We start from the raw sequence: 25,749 nt of genomic DNA, 5'->3' as shown, positions 1-25,749 counted from the left end.
AGAATGATTTCAAAAGTAGTCAAAGTGGAATCAAATAAAAAGAACATTGCTCCTATGACAAGTCTGTGTTAAAATCATCACTTCTGTAGGTCTTTTTTAGTACTTCCATACAGTAAATTGTACTTCTTTTTCGCTTCTTTGGAAGTTCTTTTTTGTTGGGTAAGTGCATTTACATAAGGCTGGGGTTAGTCAAAGTGTTTCTCTATTTCTTATTCATTTTTTACAAAAGTAATGCAGATCAATGATTTTGTCCGTCATACAGATTTTGGTACTAGGATAAACAATGTTGAAAATCGTATGATAAATAATTTTGAAAATCGCAAAAATCTTATCACAAGTTTTTACAAACCAAATTATATAAAAAGTTTTGTAAAGTTTATCATAGAGTGTGTGCCAATCGGTAACAATTTATTATTATTATTTTTTTAATTATTTGACATTTAATTAGGCTGATCAATTATTCGACATTTTCCAAAAACCGGTTTTCGAATAGTTCGAATAGTTGACATTTAAAAAAAACCGGTTGATATTTTTCAAATACAGAAAAAACCGGTTAACCGGTTTTTCATTATAAATAAAAAAAAATATATTTTAATTTAAAAAACTTAATGTTTATGTTCAAATTTGATTAATAAAACATGGCCCGAAATGATTTTTAACAGTTTAAAAGATTATAACTTTAGATCTAGTCGTCTGATTTACATTATTTCTTTAATATAAAAAAATTAGGAAAAAAGTGGGACACTTCTGTTAAACATAAGGTACTATGTAATCCTAGCTTTTTATAAAAGCCCTGTTTAGGAAATTTGCATAGGCATTCCAACTCTTCCATAAAATTTCAGCCGTAAATTAATTATTGTAATTATAAAATTTTTTTGTAAAATTTTATCAAACAGTTATCAATTTTACAAATAAATTTTTTTAATTAATTAGGAAAATCAAAGAAGTTTAACCAAAGGAGCTGTAGAAAAATATACGCTAGTTCCTCGACTCGAATATTTTTAAAATTTAGACGGGCTGTATTATTATTTACTTAAAAATTTCATTTAAATAATCTTTGAATACAAAGCAAATAAAAGTATTCGAAACCGGTTTTTAAAAAGTGAAAAAACCGGGTTATTCGATATTCGAAAAATCAATATTATGAAAAAACCGACACTGGTAAAGCAGAAAAAACCGGTTTTAAAACCGGTTGAAAAATCGAGTCGATCACCCTACATTTAATTTTTGTTTTTCTAATTTCAAATTCAAGGCGCATTTTTTAGTAGTAAACAAATTTATGAAAATCGAAAAAAATAAAGAATTTTACATTTTAACAAATATAGAATGCATGAAAAATATTATCATGCTATTATAAATACAATCTATAATTTAAAATGTAATAATTTAAGAAGAATAATGCAATAAAAACGTTGTATTATTATTTCGACCGACTTTATGCAACTATGTGAGCATTTTAAGTGTGGTAAAAAGCTTTTATACATATTACATATTTAGAGTTAGGTTTTTTTGACAGCTGAGTTAGGTTTTTTCGGAGAGAGTTGACCTTCTATGGTAATATTCTATGCTCATCAGTGTAGGTAAAAATATCGTTCGCGATCGCTATTTTATTTATATCTATTTTATTTATATTTATTTATGTGTTTTGTATTCGCTTCGTAAGCGATATTTACATGTTTTTGTTTTTTCAACTCGCTTACGAGCGAGTGGAAAACGAGTTGAATTCGAGTTAAATTCGAGCCGAAAATCAGCAAAGTGTGTGTGCAAGAAACAGGTTCTGTTGTGGTAGTAAAATAGAACCAATAGTATGGGAAATAATTATGTATGTGTGATTGTGTAGCCGTAGGTTTTATGACGGTCTGACAAAGCAAAAGTGGGAAAGTATAAGAAATATATTGTCTACCTTTTTATTTATATGTGTATGTTTTTTATCTGTAGTTATGTATGTACATATGTATATTGATGGACATGCAAGTGATCTTTAAAAATTTTTTTTATTTATTACTGCCGGTTTCTCTAAATGCGAAAGAACATTTTCTTTCTTACAAATATATTGAAAACAACAAATAAGTTAAAAATTTTGTTTTTGTTTTCAATATATTTATAAGAAAGAAAATGTTGTTTCGATATTGTGAAACAGGCAGTTAGGTTATTGATTGTGAATCAAATGGTTTGGAAAATTGTATTATGAAGATAATAAAAGACGTGTTGAATGATGTATGTATTTATGTATGTATGTATGTATGTATGTATGTATGTATGTATGTATGTATGTATGTATGTATGTATGTATGTATGTATGTATGTATGTATGTATGTATGTATGTATGTATGTATGTATGTATGTATGTATGTATGTATGTATGTATGTATGTATGTATGTATGTATGTATGTATGTATGTATGTATGTATGTATGTATGTATGTATGTATGTATGTATGTATGTATGTATGTATGTATGTATGTATGTATGTATGTATGTATGTATGTATGTATGTATGTATGTATGTATGTATGTATGTATGTATGTATGTATGTATGTATGTATGTATGTATGTATGTATGTATGTTTGTATGTTTGTATGTATGTATGTATGTATGTATGTATGTACGTATGTACGATGTGTCTACTACTTTGCAGCAAATAATGTACATACATATGTATTTGAGTACATAATTTTAATGGGAAATTTATTTGGTTATGTCATATTTATATATAAATTGATTATGCCTTATAAATTTAAATTTATTCCATTTACAAAATTATAAAACTCGTGATTAACTCGTTTTGACTCGAATCGCGAGCGAGTTCTATTTTACGCTCTTTAAATTTTCAACTCTTATCGCGAGTTTAAAAATTAAACTCGCGAGTCGAAAGATTTATTCGCCGGAAAATTAATTATTTAAATCGCTCGAATTAAACTCGCTCGCGAGCGAATTGAATTCGATCGCTATCTGTACCCTGATGCTCATAGCATAGAGAAACATAGAGAGGAAACCTGTCAAAATTTTTTTAAAAACATACCACCTGTTAGATTTCCCGACAGTCATTTGTCAAATTAAATGTAAATAAATTAAATATTTTTAGTTTTATATAAAAAAATCAAAATTATGTATGTATGTTCCCGTAGTCGCCTGGATTTCCATTTTTTGACTTGTCCCGGTTATTGCAGTGCTCCCTTCGGGATGGCTGTGGTTTAAACAAAAAATTACGGGTTAAATCTATATTTCTGGATAAGTTCGGTGCTGTTACCGAAAAGATAACAGATACATAAGTGAATATGCTTTATGTGAACACCTGTCGTGTTGGCCTTATACGACCACTGGGTAAGACGACTCACCACCACCACTTTGTGCTTCTTAAACTTTGCTCATGTACTCGAGCAACCTAATCTCTGACCATTTCTTAACTACCGAGATGCAAAAACATCACTTCAGTTTTCAACCACGAATGTGTGATTCGGCAATAGCACCTAGGGACGTAATCAGTGGATACACTGTGGTCTGGTATGGTCAGAGTAAACCCTAAATAATATTTAGGGTTTACTCTGTCCAGGGTATATTTAGTAAATATACCCTGACATGGAAGGCAAATTCATTGGTATCACATTTATAAGATACTTTACATACATCACCATTCAACTCTGCACACCGACACACTCATTGAGACCAACATCTGAGTGAGTAAGGTCCGTATAACCCTACATCCATCCCGTATGATATACATTTGACACCAACTCATTTCCAACGCTCTGCGTGGTATCTGTCACCTAAATCTGTTTATTTTGCCGAAGTTATGTAAAATTTTTAAAATAAGAGTGTGTGCCAAACGGTAACAATTTACTTGAAAATGTAAATGTTTGATAGATATGAGGTGAATAAAATTTTACTAGTTCATAGGGCTACATACATTTTTGACAAATGAAAAGAAAAATTTGAAAATACAAAAAATAAAATATTTTATAATTTCAGTTTATAATACATTTGTGATTGTAGAAATTTATTTCAATAATAAAAAAATCAATAAAAGAGCTTCTTTTATTAAAATAAATGCAGATTTTCTTGTGCAGTGACAATTGTCAAAATTTAATGTAATCTTTTTGATTACATTTTTTGATTTCGTTTGGAACAGCAAAAGTGATAATATTTTCCACCATAAGAAAAATTTATTTTACCATAGAACTTTGCTGCCGTTTGGCACACAGTCATAGTTTGACATTTGCTAAATTTAGTACATTATGCAACAGTCTGTTAAGTGTTAGTTCCGTTTTACATGGTTTAAGTTTAAGGCGTAATGAAAATGACGGATATATGTATTATGGTGAATTTAAATCCATCGTTAAATTTTGATGATTTATATAACCTGTTTATGGTGGACGGTATTTAAGATTCGGCACAGCCGAATATAGCACGCTAACTTGTTTTGTTTTATTTAGAATTTTATCAGAAATCTAGGGGATATTTAAAAAAAATAGGTAGGGAAAATTTAAGAATAAAAAATTTTAGCCTAAATATATCTTAAAGCAAAAGAGATAACCAACACATGTAAGCGTATTTTTGTAGACCTTCTCAATAAGTAGTTATATTTCAGATTATAAATGGATTTTGGCGAATAAAAAAAAATTAATACCCGAGGTGATCAACTTTGAGGGGCTACGCACTGGCCCCCATTCCGCCTTCAATCACCTACAACTGTCAATCAACTCTAAAACACATCAGCTCCAAATATGTGAAATTTCATTGCGATATATTCAATAGCTTCAGATAAACCCAATTATTTTCAAAAATTAAAGTTTCTAAACCACTTTGCAGTGGTTTACTGTTTATTATAAATAAGCAAACAACGTATTCACAAAAAAGTACAATCTGATCGTTGTTGTTGTGCAAAACTACTAATTTTCTGACGAAATTTTTAGAGGTTGTCCCAGATTTTAGATTTACCTAGCAACAAATCTGAAATTTTTGGTAATGGCCAGTAGTTATTTCATACATTACTTGGTAATGAGAGTTCATTACAATCCATCATTTAGCTGAATAGGTTATTTCTGGTAGGTAAGGTAAGGTTAGGTTGATAGGAGGATGTATACTACATCAAATCCGAAGAAACACACCTATGCCACTATCGGGCCTGTTGTGCGCTCCTTTTTATGAAAAAAAAATGTTCACTGAATGAAGTATTTTTCAGTGTTCAGAAACTCAGTTCCCTGGACGTAATTCCCAGGAATCTTCCATACAGTGTTAGTCAGGAATGTTATTTCCGGAATAACATGCTTGACAGTGGCTCCAGAGTTTCAGAACAGAGTATTCCGCTTGACATTATATGTGGGATCAGCGTTTCAAACATATTCTGTGTCTGGTATGCGATCAGGCACGTCCGATGATTGTGTATAACCTTCCAATGTGTCCAGTATACATTGATGACATGTCCTAAAACCGCTTTTGGTCAGTTCGCATAAAGTAAAGAAAGAGTCGTTCGGCTTTAAGCGCCGCTTCATATCTTAAATATGTTTCAATAGGTGGAATATCTAGCTTTGGTTGAAGTAGTACACATGGCACCACTTATACCCAAGATGAACTCGCTGTAGTAGTTTGATATTACACTTTTTGTCCAAAGCAGTCCACCACATTATTGAAGCATAAGCTAGAATTGGGTAATTACACTTTTATAAAGCCAATTTGTAATAGTAGGACTAAAACCCCATTTTATGCCTATAGTTCTTCTACATATCGCCCAGCACCGATGTTCCTTGTTGATCCTATCCTCTGTGTAGTTCTTCCATTTTAATTTCCGGTCGAGGATTACACCTAAGGAGGAGGAGGTCAACATAAAACTGGTCTAGGGATTGGATAAGAGTATCAGTGTGCACGTTATTGAAGGCGCCTTCGATGTCAATGCATACCGCCAGTGTATACAGTTTGCTATCGAAGGATTCGCCTATGTAGTGGACAACTTCGTTTAAAGCGGTTTCCAAAGTTCGTACCTTTACATAAGCATGCTGCTTAAATTTAAGGTCTTTGTCTGGTATACTGCTTTTAACCATACTATCGACTATCCGTTCTAAGGTTTTAAGTAGGAAGTACGTAAGACAGAGCATTAAGTCTTAGGTTTGCTAGGTTTCCCTGGTTTGGGTATAAATATTACCCTTGCATCCTGGCATTTAATGGGGGTATATGTTAATTTCAAGCATGCAGTGAATAAATGAGACAGATGTAAGGAAACCAGTCCCGCTTCCAAAGTGTCGGCCCCGCAACTTGATTGCCCCTTTAACCATATAAGATGTAATTACAATTTTCGTGTTAGCCTCCCCTTCCTCCAATATCGGTTCATCTATGTTGTTTGATATACTGGGTGGAAAATGAGAGTCCATTAGGAGTTTCATTGTCTCTTATATATCCTCCAGCCTCCTGCCAATGTCATCGACCATAGATTTTGGTTGGACATGAGTTTTGGATAGGAATTTTTTTATCTTCGATACGTCATTTACACTGTCTACCTGTTCACAGAAAAGTTTCCAGGAGTCTCGTTTGGCTTTTCGAACAATTTTCTTATATTCTCCAAGTTTACTACGATACTCATCCCAATATACTGCGGTCTTTTTACGCCGTAGGATTTGACTCCTCAAAGGTGTTTTAGTGTCCTTATCGGGGCCGGTTTTGACAGACTTTTCAAACGCCGCCTTCCCAATTTTGGAAAAGGCAGCTGCACTTTCTTTTGGCGAGTTAGTGGTAACTTCCTCACTTTTAGGATTTGACTCCTTAACGTTATCAGTAGTTGCTACTGATGATGTGGTCCTAGGCTTTTTAGTGTCCCTTTCGAGGCTTGTTGTAACAGCCGTTCCAATCGGCAACTTCCCAATCTTGAATATGACAGCTTTAGAGGCGAACTAAGCCCTACCTTTATTCTTGGCAAGACTAGCTATGGAATTCTTGTCGATACCTATTACAAATAAAGTTCCCTCAGGTTCTTCTTTCATGTTTTCTGCAGGGGAACTAATAATTACACCGGTATTCATAAAATTATGAATGATTTGTTAATTATTTCCATGATTCCCATTGTTCCAAATCTAAAATAAATTTAAAAATGTTATGTGTAATGTTAGGTTAGGTTGATAGGAGGATGTATACTACATCAAATCCGAAGAAATACACCTAGGCCACTATCGGGCCTGTTGTGCGCTCCTTATTATGAAAAAAAAGAAGAAGAAAAAAAAGGGAACTGAATGAATTATTTTTCAGTGCTCAGAAACTCAGTTTCCTGAACGTAATTCCTAAGAATATTCCAATTAGTGTTAGTCAGGAATGTTATTTCCGGAATAACATCACTTCCAAGATACTTGGATCTATCTTCGACGAATGCCTGGCAGTGGCAAAGAAAGTGCTCCAGAGTTTCACTGTCCTCTGCACATGCTCTACATTCATCTGAATCCGCACGTCCAATTTTGCATAGATGTGCTCGTAATCCTGTGTGTCCACTCAGAATACGTACCATCATACTAACCTCAGACTTGCTCATTTTGAGGAAATTTCTCGTCTTGCTCCCATCAGGGTCACCCTATAGAAACTTTGTAGTTCTACCCACCATTTCATTATTCCAAGAGGCCTTATGGGATTATCTCAACCATATTTTTAATTCAGCTTTTGTTGCGTCGAATGGTTTTGCGTTTGTCAGGTTAACTACATCGAGCTCCCTTCCCTTTAAAGCTATTACATTCGCCCTTTCGTTGCCGACTACAGCCGAGGGGCCTGGTACCCATATGATGTAAACCTTTCCTCTGGGAGAGTATTCAGTTAAAGCTTTCTTACAATCCAATACGGTCTTAGATTTAGTTCTATCAGCTGATATCGCTCTAATTGCCTTCTGGCTGCCGGTAAATATATTAAGCGCTGTGGGCGCCATATTTATTCTAATCCAATTTACGCATTCCGTTATTGCTCGTACTTTTGCCTGGAAGCTTGTGTTATGATTTGGTAAACGGTGGTATATTTATGTTTCTGGATCTTCAATATAGAACCCCAGCCCCACTATGACCCCCAATTTAGAGCCATCCGTGTAACAACGGATTCCTACTGGTATTTGCTCTAATGTTCCGCTTGACCAAGACATTCTATCTATCTCTGAAACGCTGATCTCAGATAGAATGTCTTGGTCAAGCGGAACATTAGAGCAAATACCAGTAGGAATCCGTTGTTACACGGATGGCTCTAAATTGGGGGACAAAATGTTTCAATGGGTGGAATATATAGCAACGTTTCCGGAGCCTTGGTTGAAGTTGTACACATGGCACCACTTATACCCAAGCAGCATGTTCGCGGAACTCCCTGTAGTAGTTTGATATTGCACTTTTTGTCTAAAGCTGTCCACCAGATTATTGAAGTATAAGCTAGAATTGGTCTAATTGCACTTTTATAAAGCCGATTTGTCATAGTAGGACTAAGACCCCATTTCATGCCGATGTGCCTTGTTGATCCTATCTTCTATGTGGTGTCTCCATTTTAACTTCCGGTCGAGGATTACACCTAAGTACTTAACTTTGTGTGTCACTGGTATCTTCTTGCCCAGGAAGCAAGGTTCAGTATACGTAGAAATTTTTGTCTTTCTTGTGAAAAGACAGATTTCCGTTTTTGCCGGGTAAACATTGAGGCCTCTCGGTTGATCCCAGCTCAAGGCCATATTCAGAGCCTCCTCAGCTGTTCTACACAAGTAATTTGGATCCTTTCCCTTTAAAAGTATTACAACATCGTCTGCATAGCAGACAGGTCTACATCCTTTCTCAGTTAGGGTCTTTAGGAGGCTATTAATCGTGGTAATGTTAACTATTAATGTATTATATTTACAGTATCAATCAGCAGAATTTAGAATTTAGGTACCGAGTTTTTAAATATTGGACCTTTTATAATTTATTTGTCCAATTTACGGACTCTAATTTCACAATGTATACAAGAAAATGACAAAAATATAAAACAAAATTCCAAACAATAAAGAAACATGAACATGTCGAAACAAAATGCTCTCCAGATCCAAATTTGCATTGCATTGTAGTTGACTTATAGTCAGTCTGTAAAAGTAAACAAGAAGAGAATTTTTCTCGTAGTCGACTACAAAATTGCTGGCAGGGAACATTTATTATTAACTGACTGGATGTTTAAACGTTGCATTTACAGACATTCAAATACATTTTCATTGAATAGTTCATTTAATATTTCCAGCCATTATAGAATCGTTTATTATTACCGCTTATTCAACGTTTTTTTTCAACTTTTCATTTGCTTGCTTTATTGTGGCAACTTATGGCGAAAAAGTTATTTAATTTTTTTTGCTTTGCATCTACTACATTTTATATCCTCCACCTCGACTCGTATTGTTCCAGTTATATTTAATTTCAATTTTGTATTGCGCTCTATTTTCTTGCAGGTGGTTTAACTATGAAGGAGGAAAGTTGTATTGTATTGACTCTTTACTACCCGCGACAAAATAAGCTAACTACCTGTCATTCACTTCCGAGTCTGCCAACAGTTCTTCACTCGCTCGGCATTGAGCAACTAGCAACGTAAGTACATATAATATGTATGTGTGTATGTATATTTAAATTTACATTTAAAGTTCATATTGCATAGAATTCAAAATATAAATCATAATTTTATTAGAAAATAGAATATGAAATTTGGCTATACCAAGACTTATTGTTCTAAATTCTTATTGAAAAAATTGCAACTAACTGTTTTTATAGACCTAAGGGGTTAAGGAATACAATAAAATCTTTTGTAAAATTTTAAAGTTAATTAAATTAACATTTTAAAAGAATTCAAAGGAGTAAATTTATGTTTACTTACATACATATTTATATAAATGTTACATTACTTAAACCCATTCCTGCCAAATACTTTTTAGTATAGGTACAGAATTTATTACAAAAACAACGACGCCATCTGTTGAATAAAAAATACAAACACTCCTCAAGGGTTTTTAGGTACAGTCTCCCATTTACTCAAAGACCGGCATAATGCAAAAAATCGTTTCGAGAAAAATGACTTTGTTTTTATACCCACCATCAAAAAAGATGGGTGATGGTTGATTTTGTCATTCGATTTGTAACACGTCGAAATATTGGTTATAGACCCACAAAAGTATATATATTCTGGGTGCTTATTAGATCTGAAATTTTGCACAAATATTCTCTATTGCTGCAGTTTATTTGGTATTGAAAATGGGCAATATCGACTGATGTTTTCACCCAGCCCCCATACAAGTGGACCCCCGGAATACAGTTTAAGCAGACATAACTGCTATAAAAGAACGAAATAGAGACTAAATTCGACATTAATTATCTCTACCAAATTTTATGATCGACTCATAATTAACCCTACCCCCCATATAAGGTCTCTTTCAGAAAATTTCTTCAACGCTAATTACAGACTTAAAAATACGAGTATACCGATGAAATTCGACACAAATAAGTTCCTGAGCCAAAACCTTTCTATTAGATATATATTGAAGATCGGTCCAAAATTTCCCCTTCCCTCCATATAAGGTCCTCTTTACTTTAACGAATTTCGACATAAGCAAGATGTATATAAATCAGAATCGGTTTAACAAATTGTGACCCTAGCCCCCATAGAAGGTCCCCTTCAAAAAATCACTATAACGCTCATTACTGGCTTCAAAATACGAGTACAGTTATGAAATTCGACATAAGCAACTTTTATATGAACGTAAATCTTTCTTTCCAATTTCATGTTGAATGGGTCGGTAAATCACCTTACCCTACATATAAGGCCCACTTCAGAAAATTACTGTACAGCGATGTTATTCGATATAAACAAGTTCTATATGAACCAAAGTCGATCTACAAAATTTGATATGGATCGGTCAATAACTAACCCACGCCTCAGAAAATGAAGGTCTCCCCTTCAAAAAATTACTTTAACGCTAGTTATTGGCTTAACAATATAGTACAGCTATAAATTTCGACATAAAGTTTTATATGAACAAAAATCGCTCTATAAAATTTTATGAGGATCGGTCCATAATTGGACCGAATATGTACATTTGTATGGGAGGTATATGAAATTGAAAACCGATTTTTCTGATATTCAACAATGTTGATCCTGCCACAAAGAGCTGTATCAGTGACAAAATTCATCAATTTATCAGTAGTTTTTGTAAAAAGTAGAAATAAATATGTGAAATATCAAAATTATTTTCGAGGTTGTCTCAAATTTTTACTCATAACTCTGAAGCTATTTCAGCGATCTTGCTGATTTTCAATACCAAACTGCTTAGAATAACAATGAATATTTTGAGTGAATTTCAATGAGTTCCATGCTTCGTTTTAACGTGGGCGTGTTTTATACAGACAGACAGACGGAAATATCTAAATCGACTAAGAATTTCACGAGGATCAAGAATATATATACTTTTTGGGTCTTAAATAAATATTTCTCAGTGTTACAAACGGAATGACAAACTTATATACATATATATATACTAGGCTTCGTTTCAAAAAACAAAATATTTCCCGTTTTTGTGATATCACAACTTTTTAGAAGGTTTTTGTATCTGTGATCACTATGCTGTAATAATTTTTTCAAAATTCCAACTCCTTCCTCTGCATATCTGAGGCGGAAACCACTGATTTTGAGCGACATTTTTTACAGAGCAGAAACTATAGAATTTATAGGAAATCATGCTCTAATAATTGATTTTATAGGAAAAATCAATAAGAATGAGCTTAACTTCACACATTTAGTATTATCCAAAGATGCACTTTTTTCAAAAAATATTTCAAAAATTTTTTTTCTTTGTGCATAATTTTTGCTGAGACAAATGGTGCGAAAACAGAAATTTTATCATTAACCCTTTAGATGTGATGAGACTTTAAATTTTCAGATTTTAAACTTTACAACGCTATATTTCGAAAACCACGAAAGTTATAAGACCCAAAATTTGTCATTATACAATGACATTAATTGGGTGGAATTTTATTACATTCGGAGATGATGATGAATAACACCATCGTTTGATGGGAAATTATTAAACCACAAGCTAGCATTATAACCATCATAACTCCTAAACGGATTACAATAAATTAAAAATTTTAACCTTTTTTTTAAGGGCATTGAATATTATATTTTCGAATGATGAATGTCGCCTAAAATCGGTATTTTGTCCGCAGATATGCAGATGAAGGAGTTGAAATTTTAACAAAATAATTACGCCAATATTAGCGTTGATCCAAAAACTTTCATAAAAGGTATGATATCACAATTTAAAAAATATTGCGTGAAGCCCAATATATACCCTCTATCACCACTTATGCTGATGGAGGGTATAAAAAAACAGTTGCTGAATACTTTTTGTCAACACTGATCTTGCTCAATTGCATACAAAATTAAACAGCCACGTTTTCTTAATGTTTTTGAATCGCGCGTTAGCAACGAAATTCGTATTTTTATGTAAAAACCACTAGTTAACAATCGAGAGATGTAGCAATCAATGGTGCAGTGATCAGGACATAGAACTGGCAGCTATAAGGGTCTAGGTTCAAAACCAGTCTGCTGGTAAAATTTTTATTTTATTTTATTTTTTTTTTTTTTTTTGTAATAAAATAAAACAATTTTTTAACCCCCTTTTAGACCTATTTTATGGCTGGTATGTAAAATTATGGTCCGATTTTCCACATAGTTGATCCTTGTATATAAGCCATATATCTTCCGAAATTCATTAGTTTATCTGCAGTAGTTTTTGTAAAAATACAAAAAACCATTTGAAAAATTAAAATAGAGGTTGTCTGAATTGTTTACCGATTTTGCTGATTTTCAATACATTATCTGCAGTAGTTTTTGTAAAAATACAAAAAACCATTTGAAAAATCAAAATAGAGGTTGTCTGAAATGTTTACCCATATCTCTGAGCCTATTGTACCGATTTTGCTGATTTTCAATACCAAACTGCACCAGATAATGATGCATGTTTTCGATAAATTTCATTGCTTCGTTTTAACGTGAACGTGTTTTACACAGACATAAAGGCACACGGACGGACAGATAGACATAGCTAAATCGACTCATAATTTCATAAGGATCAAGAATATATATACTTTGTTGGGTCTCAGATGAATATTTCTTAGAGTTACACACGTAATGACAAAGTTATATATACCCTCTATCACCACTGATGTTGGTGGAGGGTATAAAAAGAACATCGCTCCTATGACAAGTCAGTGTTAAAAATTTCACTTCTGCAGGTATTTTTTAGTACTTTCATAGAGTAAATTCTACTTCTTCGATTCTTTGGAAGTTCTTTTTTGCTGGGTAAGTGTTTTTACATAAGGCTGTGGTTAATCATCGTTTTCACTATTTCTTGTTCATATTTTACATAAAATAATGCAGATCAATGATTTTGTATGGCATTTAGATTTTGATACTAGGATAAACAGCGTTGAAAATCGTAAAAATCGGATCACAAGTTTTTACAAACAAAATTACTCGTATATAAAAAGTTTTGTATTATATCTTTATTTCCATTTTTACACAGATACATATTATGTTAAATACTTATCATAGTTTAACATTTGTTAAATTTAGTACATTAGGTATGTAACAGTCTGTTAAGTATTAGTTACGTTTTACATGGCATAGTTTAAGGCGTAATGGAAATGAAGGATATGTTATGGTGAATTTAAGTCCACCGTTAAAATTTGACGATTTAAATAACCTGTTTATGGTGGAAGGTATAGCACTTTAACTTGTTTTTATTTTGAATTTTAATTTTGCAATCTCCAGTGTAGATCGTTGTTTGTTTTTATTGGCTAAAAGTATTCAAGTATTCAACAAATGTAATCAGATGGCATCATTAATTCAGTTCATGGAAAGAATGGAAATTGCTGCCTTTGTTTACACACCCCTCAATTATAAAATAAATGTAATTAATTATTTTATTTGACGGTTTTTGTACATCTTTATATTTCAAACTTAAAAATTTTAAAAATATAAAAAGATTTTATGTAATTGTAATTTTCTGTATTAATAAAACTAAAAATATTTTTTTCATATATGTACATATCGCACACCTGGTTCAAAAATGACTCAACTAAAAATTTTTTCGGGGTTTATAATTATAATTAATTTTATTTGCATTTTTATTTATTTAATTTTAGAGATTCAAATCCAGTACTCATATCTTCTCCTCCAGAATTGTCCGGAATGACTTTAGAGACAAGACTGCTATCATATGACTGGCAAAATCATTTTAATGAATTCCAAGATGCAACCAGAAAAGGTTCATTTAAGCCACTTTGTTGGGGTGCAAAAAATCATGTTGTACCGGTAAGTTTATGAAAATTAAAAACTAATTCTAATAGTTAATAAAGTATAGGAATTTTGTATGGAAAAGCGTATAATAAATATAAAATAAACGATTAATCTTTATGAATATGGCGGTAAGAATTAAAGATTTAAAGAAACAGACAATAATATTTTTTGATCATTTTGTTTATTTAAAATTAAGAAACGTGTAATAAGAGGCTAGATGAGATAAGATAAATTTTAATTTCATTCTAAAGCTGAAAGTACAGTTGATGCTGTAAAGCGTTGCATGCTTTCACAGCACGCTGATCAGCTGTCAAAGCGTCAAAAGTTAAAAGTTGCTAAACTTTTCGCGTTACAAATTGCAATGTTTAACTTTTTAAATGAAAATACACAGTTTGAACTTTCTGCTTCCATTTAGAGAGAATACTTTCAATTTTAAAACGGGTTTTTCCGTATTAAAAGGGCGTGACACTTTTCATAGACCGCCCTTATCACTTGAAATGCAAAAGGGTCCAACCCAAAAACTTAAAAAACACAGTCTTTATTTTTACAAGTCAGAATGTCCTAAAAAGCAACAAACGTGTTTCTTGCTGTTGGGATCAGGGTTGGATAATCGAATTTTCAAATTGTACAAAACAACATTAACAATTGTACTTTTTTGACTCCATTTTTACCAAATCAAAATTTTTTAGAAATTTTATATCATTATAAAGCACTTTCAAAATTAATAGTTCATTTGTATTAGCTCATAGATTAGACTAGTCAATAAACAAGATCATTTTGTCACCTAATTGATCCATAGACTAGACGGTCTATAGCCTCCCTATGGACTACACAATAGAGTAGTCTATAAACTAGACAATAGACTACTCTATAGACTAGACTAATCTATAGGTTAGACATTAGAGTAGAGTTTTACTAGTCTATAGATTAGAATGTTATATGTTAGTCCAAAGGCAAATTCATAGAGTAGTCTATAACTAGACCCTAAAGACTAGATAATAAAATAGTCGGTAAATAACTCAAAGACTAACACAGAGACTAGTCCCTAGAGTCTAGGGCCTAGACTAATTTATAGACCAGACGATAGAAAATTTAGAAATTTCAGATTATTATTTCAATAAGGAAATAAATTTAAAATTGTACAAAATGGGTCATTGGTGCACCATTGAACTTTTGAGGATTGAATTGTACCAAAAAAAGTACAATTGAAGGGCTTATTGCAGTTACTCGATAAGCCACCAACCATCATAATTCGATTTTATGTGCTTTTTGAGTTGCTAGGAACCATATCTAAAAAGATTTTTAACATATTATGGTAAATTGGAGATATATTGGTCATGCCACTTCTTCAATTTAAACTATATGTAACAATTTTTATTTCATAAAGTCGATATGCCACATTTATTTTTTTCACTTTATAAAAAAGTCCTTTATAATGATGAAGATAAAAGCGGAATTGATAATTTTTGATGTTGTTAGGATAAAACAAGGTAAGACAAGTATCAAATTACTAAGAAAAAATTTTATTGATCAAAATCTCGAGATATATAATTTTTTGAAATTAAAGTGGCTTACCATGTTACTGCACAAAAATAATTTAATTTATAATTATGTTGCTTACCAAGTTTTTGCTGTTTGGAAAATGTTTGATTGTAAAACATCAATAAATTTTGTTTATAAATTGATTTCCATTTCGGGATAAAGATCTTATATAAAGTTCAAACTATGTGCATAATATAAAATCATATTTATCATACCAAATTACCAAAGACATTGCAGCATATCCTATAATATTTGTAAAACATGTCACAATCATCAGCTTATACAAAATGATAATATTATAACGCCTGTTATATAAAGTGCATAAAGTTCTAAAACATTTGCAAGATTTCTGACGCAACATGCTTCGAAATTGGTTTAGATGTTTAAAATGATGACCAAGAAGCAGAAAATCAATGATGCTGAATAAACGCAAGATTATATAAAATTTTAACCTGAATATTCAGTGCAAAACCCAAACCAATGTGTTTTGTCATTCTATATAAAATATATTTTGCCTATACCGAATCATAATAATTTAGCTAAGTATATTTAGCCAAATTTATTCTCATATGAAAAAGAAACTAAAAATAATATATTAAATTTCATATTGAAAATAAAATTTACATATATATTTTTTTGCAAGAACATGATAAGCCACTTTGAAATGTACTAGAACTTGTTTTTTGAAAATAAAAAATTTTCAATTATTGTTAGGCAATAACTTGATAAGCCACAATTTTTTGCTAAAACAGTGGTTTCCACTTTATTTATGATATCCATCTATTGGCATAAGATAGTTATCGACCTTATATGATTATTAAGCGTGTTTTAAGTACAAATTTAAATAAGCCATTCTTTTGAGAATTTGTTTAAACTTTAATGTCGGTTTACTCAAAATTTTATTTTTGTGGCATATAGAGTTACTGCAATAAGCCCTTCAATTGTACCAATTTTGTCAACCCTGGTTGGGATATAATACATGTAAGAAAATATCGTTTTTATAACAATAGTTTTAATTTTAATAGTGCATTTCAGGTGACGATATGAATATACATTTGAAAACTCTTACCGTGTTACGTTCTCAGATACTACAATTTCATTATAATTTTGTGTGAGAATGGCACCTCTCTCACTTCAGTGGTTTACAAGGTACAAACAAAAAAAAACAGTCATACATAAGTCGAAGCGCTGCACATCCTTTAAGTAAACTTGGCATAAAGTAAAAATTTAGAAATGAGTTTTTTTGATAAAAAATTAATATGCCTGGAAAGCTAAGACTTTTTCCATATATCGCTATCATTTTCCCATTTTTATTGTGTTGCTCAAGTACTCGAACTATCTAATCTCTGACCATTGCTGTCCTGTTGCTTAACTTCCGAGATGGGATGGCTTCTATTGATTCAGCAACAGCACCTAAAAACGTAATCGGTAGACCGAAATTCTTATTTCTTCTTAGCCACATAGAACTCACTGTGATAAATCTGATATGAACAGAATAAACCCTGAACATACTCGGACAAGGATGGAAAAATCTATAGTGTCACTTGTATAAGATACCTTTCATCCATCACCATTCAACCCAGCACATCCGACACACTCACTCTAGGTACATGAATTTAAGCAAATAGATGTCTACTTTGTAAAATATCTAGTAGGTATCTTTACCTATTGGGTAAGTTGGCATGTATTTTAAATGTATGGATTAAAATTACCAAATATTTTTCCATCAAGGGTAACTATGCACTTAAAAGTACCTATTTGTTGAAATGACGGGCATTAGTCCCACAGTCAATCCTCAGCGAGGTATCTATTATCTCGGCTACAGGACCGATATTATTCCGAATTATAGACATTATCATGTATCAGTATTTTAACCAACATTCTCCTTCCGCGAGTTTGGATTTAATCCACAGCGACCACGTGCACCCCGAAGAAACCTTTCCAATAACCAGGACAAGATAAAGTCCGAAACTCTGTCCTGTAGGCTAGCGGTTCGCGTGGTACTAGATTATAATTCTAAGGAAAGACCGAGGATGCATTTGATTATCACCAGTTTATAGATGTTAATATAATATCAATAGAAATCATATTGCTAACCTAGATATGGATCGGTCCATTATATATCAATCGCCCTGCTAAATGTTTTCTGGATCAGTCCATAATTGGTCATAGCTCCCATATAAGGTCCACTTTCGAAAGTCATTTAATACCACATGAGTGTGTTTTGTGTATCGATAAATAATTTTCAAAATTTTTGTTCCTATTGGTCCATTATTGGTCATGGTTCCCATATAAAGTCATAGCTCAAAAGGATTATGTTTTGTATATATATACAAATCTTTCTCCGATTTGCACCTGCCACTGAGTAACATCTTCTAATGTAAATTACTTTGAAAAATATGTATAACATTAAAGATAAAAAATAACCTTCATTCATATGAATTTTATTCTTTTATTTAATATCTGACAGAACAATTTGTCTTCTTGTTTTCTTACGGTCGATATGACCGATTCATGTGCTAATAATTTCCAACTCTTACGTTGGTCTTTAAACAATGTACCATTCATATAATTTAACATTTTTTATTGTTCTTCTATTCTTTTTTATGACATAAAGAATACGGAATACCTGGAGGGTTACAACGTAAACATTACGAAATCCTATAGAAAACAGAAACACTGTAAACACAAGAGACTGTTTGTGACGGAAGAAACAGTGCCTGACATCAACTTTCCTGTTCTACATGAAGTCGACAACAACAACATTATTGAGGGTGCTGCTCGAAGCAGTAGAAGTTCTGCCACAGATGGATTAAGTGTAACCCACGGCTACAGTCGAACGATTGCAACAACTTTATCATCTACAACATCGTTTCTAATGTTGCAGCAAGTATTCAGGTGGTGGTGGTGCTTCCTTCCATCGTGAAAGATTTAAAATGTCACAAATTCACCGCAATTGTGTAGGAAAACATATGATATTGCTACGTTGTGCATTAAGGTAAAATTCACAAAAAAAAAAAAGACACAATGAAAGATAATAGGAACATAAAAGTAAAAAATATATTTTTTTCTTAATTTTTTTATTTTATATTCCCCTCCCATAAATGTATTTTTGACGATATTTTTTATTTAATATCGTATTTTTTACTTTTTTATACATCTTTATTAAATTGATTAATTTAAAGCCATTGGTGTAGGTATGTTTGTGAGAGATAACGTACAATTTTAATTAAGTTTTTTTCTATCAAATTGAGTAATTGTTTGTCCGATTGGACTTTGAAGATAATGTTAACTTTATATCATTCTGAAAATAATATTTGAGTATAAAAATTAGTTCTTCATTTTTAAGCTGAAACTTAATCAGCTGAAATTTTATCAGGCATTACATAAATTTAAAATTATTTTAAATTGTAGATTAAACTTATATGTTTGCTGGGTATTTATAAATACACACACATACACCAATGGAAGTACTGATTTTTATTGCTTTATTATAATTTGTTTTTATATAATTTATAACGTCCTGTAAGACTTATAATTTAACAAACGAACTGATTTTAAATAAATTTTTATTATCATTATTATAATTTCATACATTTAAAATGTGTGTATAAAATTTAAATGAAGCATAGCTGACATTTAACTTAAGTATTTCTTTTTTAAGTTAATTGAAAAGTAAAAATGAAAAGATTTTGTTTATTGAACATGAATTTAAATTTAGATTGACACTTATACATTTTCGTAAAAGTCAAAGAATAAAATTTTAGAAATAATAATGACAATGGAGTTTTTAAGTATAGCAAATAAGTAATAATAAAAATATGTGATTATTTTAATCATTAATTTGTTTGAAGGCTTTATAAGTTGTAATTTATAAAACAGCGAGTCCTTTGAATTGACTACTTTTAAAATCTCGCTTGGAAATTTCATGTCCCTGTTTACTTTTTTTTAATAAATTAAGCCGATTATTATAGGAGCAGAAAGAAAGAGTCACTAGAGAATGATATTTCCTATTATTAATTTATACATTCATCAAATAACCAACACATACACCAAATAAGTTAATAATAATTAAAAATTACAATATACATCAGTATAATAAAATTGTATATCAATTTTATAAAAAAAATTGGTTCAGACAGATATAAAAATTCTACACCATTCAGGCTATTGTTCAACAATCAGATCATTTAAAATTTCTTAGCAAGATCGTTTTCATACACACAACATATAACAACAACAACATATAAATACACATTTATACCTAATATTAATCAAATGATGTATAATTTTAGAAAATATGGTAAAAATTTTACCAAAAATACAATAGGGCGTAGTAAACAAAAAAGTTTAAAATTGACTTTTTGATTGAAAATGGTTCATGGCATCTAAATGCATAGTGTCAAAAAGTATTTAGAAGTCTATTGTTAAAAATTCCACAAGTTCTATTGATGTTGTAACTTATATTGAAACGTGTTATTAATGTTGGGATATATGTAATACATTTAAGAAAAAAATTATTTTTATAACAACAATAATTTTTGTTTAATTTTGTTATTTGTATTTCCTAACAACTTGTACTTTTTCACGATTTTCTGTCTGTATGGTGTAGGATTTAAAAACTGAATCTTTATCATTATTTGCAATGTTAAGCAATGAAAAACAAAAACAATCAAAATTAGTAAGTATATTAGCAACATTAGTACTTAAACACTAAAACATAATGAAAAACCAATTATATAAATACAAATATTTTATATTCAGTCTGACATTATAAGTTCATGTCATTAAAAAATCATAAAAAGTATTTAAGTGTGGAATTGTTATAATATTGAAAAATCTTAATCTTATGTATGTACATTATGGTGTCCCGTGGACCACTTTTTTGGTTGAATACCTCTCAAACAATGCATTTTAATGTACTAAATACGAAAAAAATGAAATAATTTTTTTTTGAAAAGGTCCGCAGTTCCCTACCTGCTATTAAAAATCTTGATCTCAGTACAATATGTTGAAAAAAATTTTTGCCATCTTTTCGATATGGATCTCAAAAATGCGTAATTTTGTGCTTCTCGCGGAAAAAATTATTAAAATATTTGTTAGTTTATTTCTGGTTCGCAAAACAACTTTTAGTGTGTTATAAGGGGCATATAAATTTTAAAAAATTCAAAAAAATCTGAAATTGGCCAAACCAAATGATAAACAATTTTGTGTATAAGCCAAAAATTATGACAATTTTAAGACCTATTTCGATAAAAATACTCTACAAAAATTTTTAAATTATTTTTCCCGTATTCAGCCCTAAATTACGGAATATTCCCATTTCAAAAATATCAAAAGTGTTTTATTTTTCAATAATTATACTGATTCCAGGATTTTTAATCGCTGGTAGGGAACTGAGGACCATTCAAAAAAAAATAGTTTTTTTTCGTATTCAGTACATAAAAACGGATCGATTGAGAAGTATTCTTACATGAAATTCTTAAATAGGCTGATCCTCGGGACACTCTTATGTACAAAAAAAGTTTTTTAATGGCTCATGCTCGATTTTCTTTACCAGTTGGAAATGCTTTATATACCTGCAAAATGTTGTATTTGATAAAAAATTAAAAAATAATATCTTTTGTTAATTTAAAATTTTATGATTTTAGTTATTTGGATTTTAAAAATATTTTTAAAAAATAAATCTATTAAATAAATACGATGAAAAAAAACTTACATACATACATAAATATGTATGTACATTAGGGAGGTCCTATAATAGAAGTTGTTAATGTTCATTATAAGCTACCATTTCTTAACTTTTCTGTCCTGACGTCAATATTTGATGAGTTGGACAAAATTATCCTTTTTTGAGGTTTTAATGATAAGTCTAAAACAAATTTGGTAAAAAATGTTGATAAAAAGACCAAAAAAGACCCATGTCTCCCGGTTTTGCCCAAAGTTATGCACTTTTGCCTTAAAGATTTGGGGCATCGGTGTCATTTTTACAAAAAAGTGATAATTTTCTCATGCTCATAGCTTGCAAACCGATCGGAATTTTGATTTACTCCTATCATAAAGAACCAAAATTGTATGTATGTAGTGTTTATAAAAACCGACTTTTGGAAAAATCGGGTTTTCAGTTAACCGAAAATTGACCATTTCTAGAAAACCGGTTTGTCGGTTAACCGAGTATAAAAAAAACCGGTTAAATCGGTTAACCGAAATGTTTGGAAATCTTTAAAATATTTTACTATTTATTGGAAGAAAATGTCATTTTGCGAAATATTATTAATTACTTAATAAGATATTTGCACTTTTTAGTATAGATATGTACATTAATATACTACAAGAAAACAAACTTATTCAGTACCCCGTTTCTGTAACTTTTAGTGAGAAGTTCTCACATCGAGAAGTGTGAAACAAAAAATTCCATCGTTTCTCGATTTGTGAGTAAAAAGTGTTTCTGTAACTTAAAGTGAGAAGAGGCTACACGAATTACGTTTTTATTGGAAATTTCCAATAAAACAGCTGTCAAAAATATAAAAATTAAAAGAAGAAAACGAACAAATTTATAAACGAAGAATAAATAAACAAAAAATATAGAAATTAAATGAAAATTGTTCGAAAAATTATCCCACTAAATTCACCCTTGCCAAATTCTAAGTTTACGCCCACGTACTTTTTTAGCATTTGCTTCTGTATATCCGAAATTCCTCGTATTTTCTAAAAATTAGTGAACAATATTTATTTTAATCTTAATTAATTATAAATATAACATTACTTTTTCATTATTTCATAGAATTCGCGTTTAAATTAATTTTTTTTTAATTAAAATTTTACTTTCCGCACCGTTTTAAAATGTCACTTCTCACAAAATTTTCTTACAGAAACACTTTTACTCACAAATTTCCAATAACTTACTTCAAAAAACATAAATGACAGATAGTTCTCACAAAATTTTCTTACAGAAATACTTGCATGTGAGAAATGATATTTTGTTTCAATTCACATTGTATTTTCTACAATTTCACTGTTTCATGCGAGAAACTTCTCGATGCGAGAGTTACAGAAACGAGGCACAGATCTGAAGATATTATTGATTCGTTAGGTATATGGAAGTTGCCATAGGAGGGATAAATTGACCTTTGAATATATAATTCATATATATCAATAAAATATTTATGTCCAGGACTATCAAGTATAAATAGTGTTTAGGCTCGCGACGATTCATCGGGAACGAAAATAAACGACGACTGTCTCGACATAGACATTGAACACCTGCTTTAATTGTGACCTCCCTCCGCTCGCTACGCCTGTGGTTGTTCAAATTACTGTGAATGACGCTTAGGAATATTGACAGGTGTCATTCTGACTTCCTGTCAATCAACCTAAGCGTCATTACAGTTTGTGAAAAACTCCAGTTGCATAAATTCTCGGACAGCGACTACAACCCTTATTTTTCGAAAAATGAAGTCCGTTTTGAGAAAACTTTTGAGAAACTTCTCTGTAACTCACGCAGTAAACAAGTATGTTCATCCTGCATTTTATCATCAAAGTTATTTATTCGTCTTAATAAATAACAAATTTCTTCATATAATGGTTGGAATTTGTTTAAATAGTTAATTTTTTATTGGTTTAAATGCCAACTTTTTACTAATTTCCTGATTGTCTGAAATTGTAAATCTCGATTTTATATACATAATATATGTTTAACATTTCCTAACATTTGTTTAACAATCTTAGGTGTGTTTTCATATGCACAAACGGAAAATAATGTTTAGAATTATCTATCCAAAAATTTTTAAAATCACAATAAAAAATCAAAGAAAACATACAAGTTTGTACTAAAAATTAGATTTTTTTGAAACCGATTAACCAAGACTTAAAAACCGGATAACTCGGTTAACCGTAAACCAATGTTTTAAAAAAAAAGTTTGCGAATAACCGAAATATGCAACATTATATGTATGCTTTTATAAAAGACACCTGTACGTATACGTGTTAAGTATTTATTAATATTACAAATATTAAGTATTCGCGTGATTTATAGAAGCACTTGAAATATGTTTTTAACACGTAAACAACTAATATTTGAAACTTTTTGCGATTTTAATCTTGAGGATAAAGTTTCTTAAAACCTGAGAAAATTATCACTTTTTTGCAAAAATTACACCTAGGCGTCAAATCTTTGGGGGCCTCAAATCGTGTTGCACTGTTTTATCAAAATAACATTTCAGTTTATGAACTACTTACACAATTTTATCTATAATTCCTGTTGTGCTTTCTTTGTAAATGTCGTTTTTAATGTTGTTGAACGTTGGTTTCGAAAAAATCAAATAAAACTTAATGAAGATTTTAGCTATCTGAGCAAATGTTGATCCAGGATATAAATTTTGAGAAACGTTATCTAAGAATAAATCTAGCTTTCTTTTTCGGTTTGGCCATCGGTACCTAATTTTTGCTCCATATAAATGGGACCACCCGAAAGTACATACATACATACACTTATATATGTTTATGTATGTATATAAAGTTCAATATACATATACGTATGTTTATGTAATGAATATTAATTGTGTATACATATGTATATGTAAATATACATATGTACTTAAAAATGCAAAAGTTATCTATTTACAATAGTAATTAAAAGAATATTAAAGATAAAAACCAAAAAAAAAAAAAAAATATTGTGAACATTTTATATTTATAAATAAATAAATCATTAGTTTTACAATTATCATACACATAAATACAAAATGACATACAAAAAACATAACCATACAAAAGAAACTATAAAACAAATCAAATTCAATAATATTTTTATACAACTATTCACAAAGATAAAAATTATAATCGAAATGCAAATACAAATGCCGGTCTACAAGAAGATCTTTTTGTCCAACTTATTTATATATTTAATTGAATTTTAATGTCTTATTTAGAATAAATAAAATTAAATAATTAAAATCCACATTTTAAATATAGTCTGAAAAAAATTTCTTCCATTACACAACATACACACCTACAGCCATATCGTCACTCAAAACTAAAATGTTCCTCATAAGGGACTTTTATTTGTATTTTATAAGCAGTAATCCGTCGACTAACGCCATCAATGCTTGTTGAAAATGGCGACCTACCTATGTTAATAAATTTTTTATTAATTTCTTCCAATATATTACATATTAAAATTTATATGTCCCTGTTACGTAAATCAGATGATTACTGTTTACTAAAAAATCGTTAAATTTTTCATTTTAAAAAGTATGCTCTCAAAAAAAAAATTACAATTTAAGTTATAACGTGTGTGACGATATACAATATACGGGAAATTTCATGTAAAATGACCCAACTTTTGTCGCGGATAGTAGTTTAGACACAATTTTCTTTACTCTCTGAGTTAAAGTTCGGCATTTTTTTGCCAAACATGTGTTTCTTCTCATCTGTGTAACTTATTATCTATTGTTCTTAACAAAATTTATTCCAAATAGTTTAGATGGCTATTTCTCCAAACTTTCGGAAAAATTATTTAAAATTAATTCGCAAAATAATTTTTTTTTCATTTCTTTATTTTTGGTTCAAAAGAATACGTACAGTTAATCACAAAAGTAAGTATACAGAAATACTGACGATTGGTTTTATTTAAAAAAAGATATTATTTTTCCAAAAAACAAAAAAGTAACACATTTAATTATTAAAAACAATTATGATAATTATTATTTACCACTTTTTTTCTTCATATTTTGGTTCCTTGAGTTCTCATTTAAGCTGAAGTTAAAAAGGTGCAAAATTTACGTCACAAAAGTAAGTATACAGATCATTTCAGTATATATTTGGTTTAATGATATTAACAAAATTTATGAAAATGTTACTTGTATTAATATAATTACTTTTTAATAAAATATTTT

General features: G+C 30.4%; 1 protein-coding gene across 1 annotated transcript in view; it reads left to right on the top strand.

Moving 5' to 3' along the window:
- LOC119604514 (MOXD1 homolog 2-like) overlaps positions 1-19,055 on the top strand; it is a gene marked incomplete at its 5' end in the record, with an annotated part of 49,662 nt that extends 30,607 nt beyond the window's left edge. Inside the window, 3 exon segments of the mRNA XM_037957193.1 lie at positions 9,414-9,549; positions 14,158-14,326; positions 18,471-19,055. Coding sequence (XP_037813121.1) covers positions 9,414-9,549; positions 14,158-14,326; positions 18,471-18,779 — 614 coding nt within the window.
- Positions 19,056-25,749: the final 6,694 nt, after the last annotated feature.

Source organism: Lucilia sericata, unplaced genomic scaffold (genome assembly GCF_015586225.1).
Source record: "Lucilia sericata isolate MDLA Ls3-8-SP2 unplaced genomic scaffold, ASM1558622v1 Contig000400F_arrow, whole genome shotgun sequence".
Taxonomy (NCBI): domain Eukaryota; kingdom Metazoa; phylum Arthropoda; class Insecta; order Diptera; family Calliphoridae; genus Lucilia; species Lucilia sericata.
Note: the sequence above shows the minus strand (reverse complement) of the source record. Positions and strands in the feature narration are given on the sequence as shown.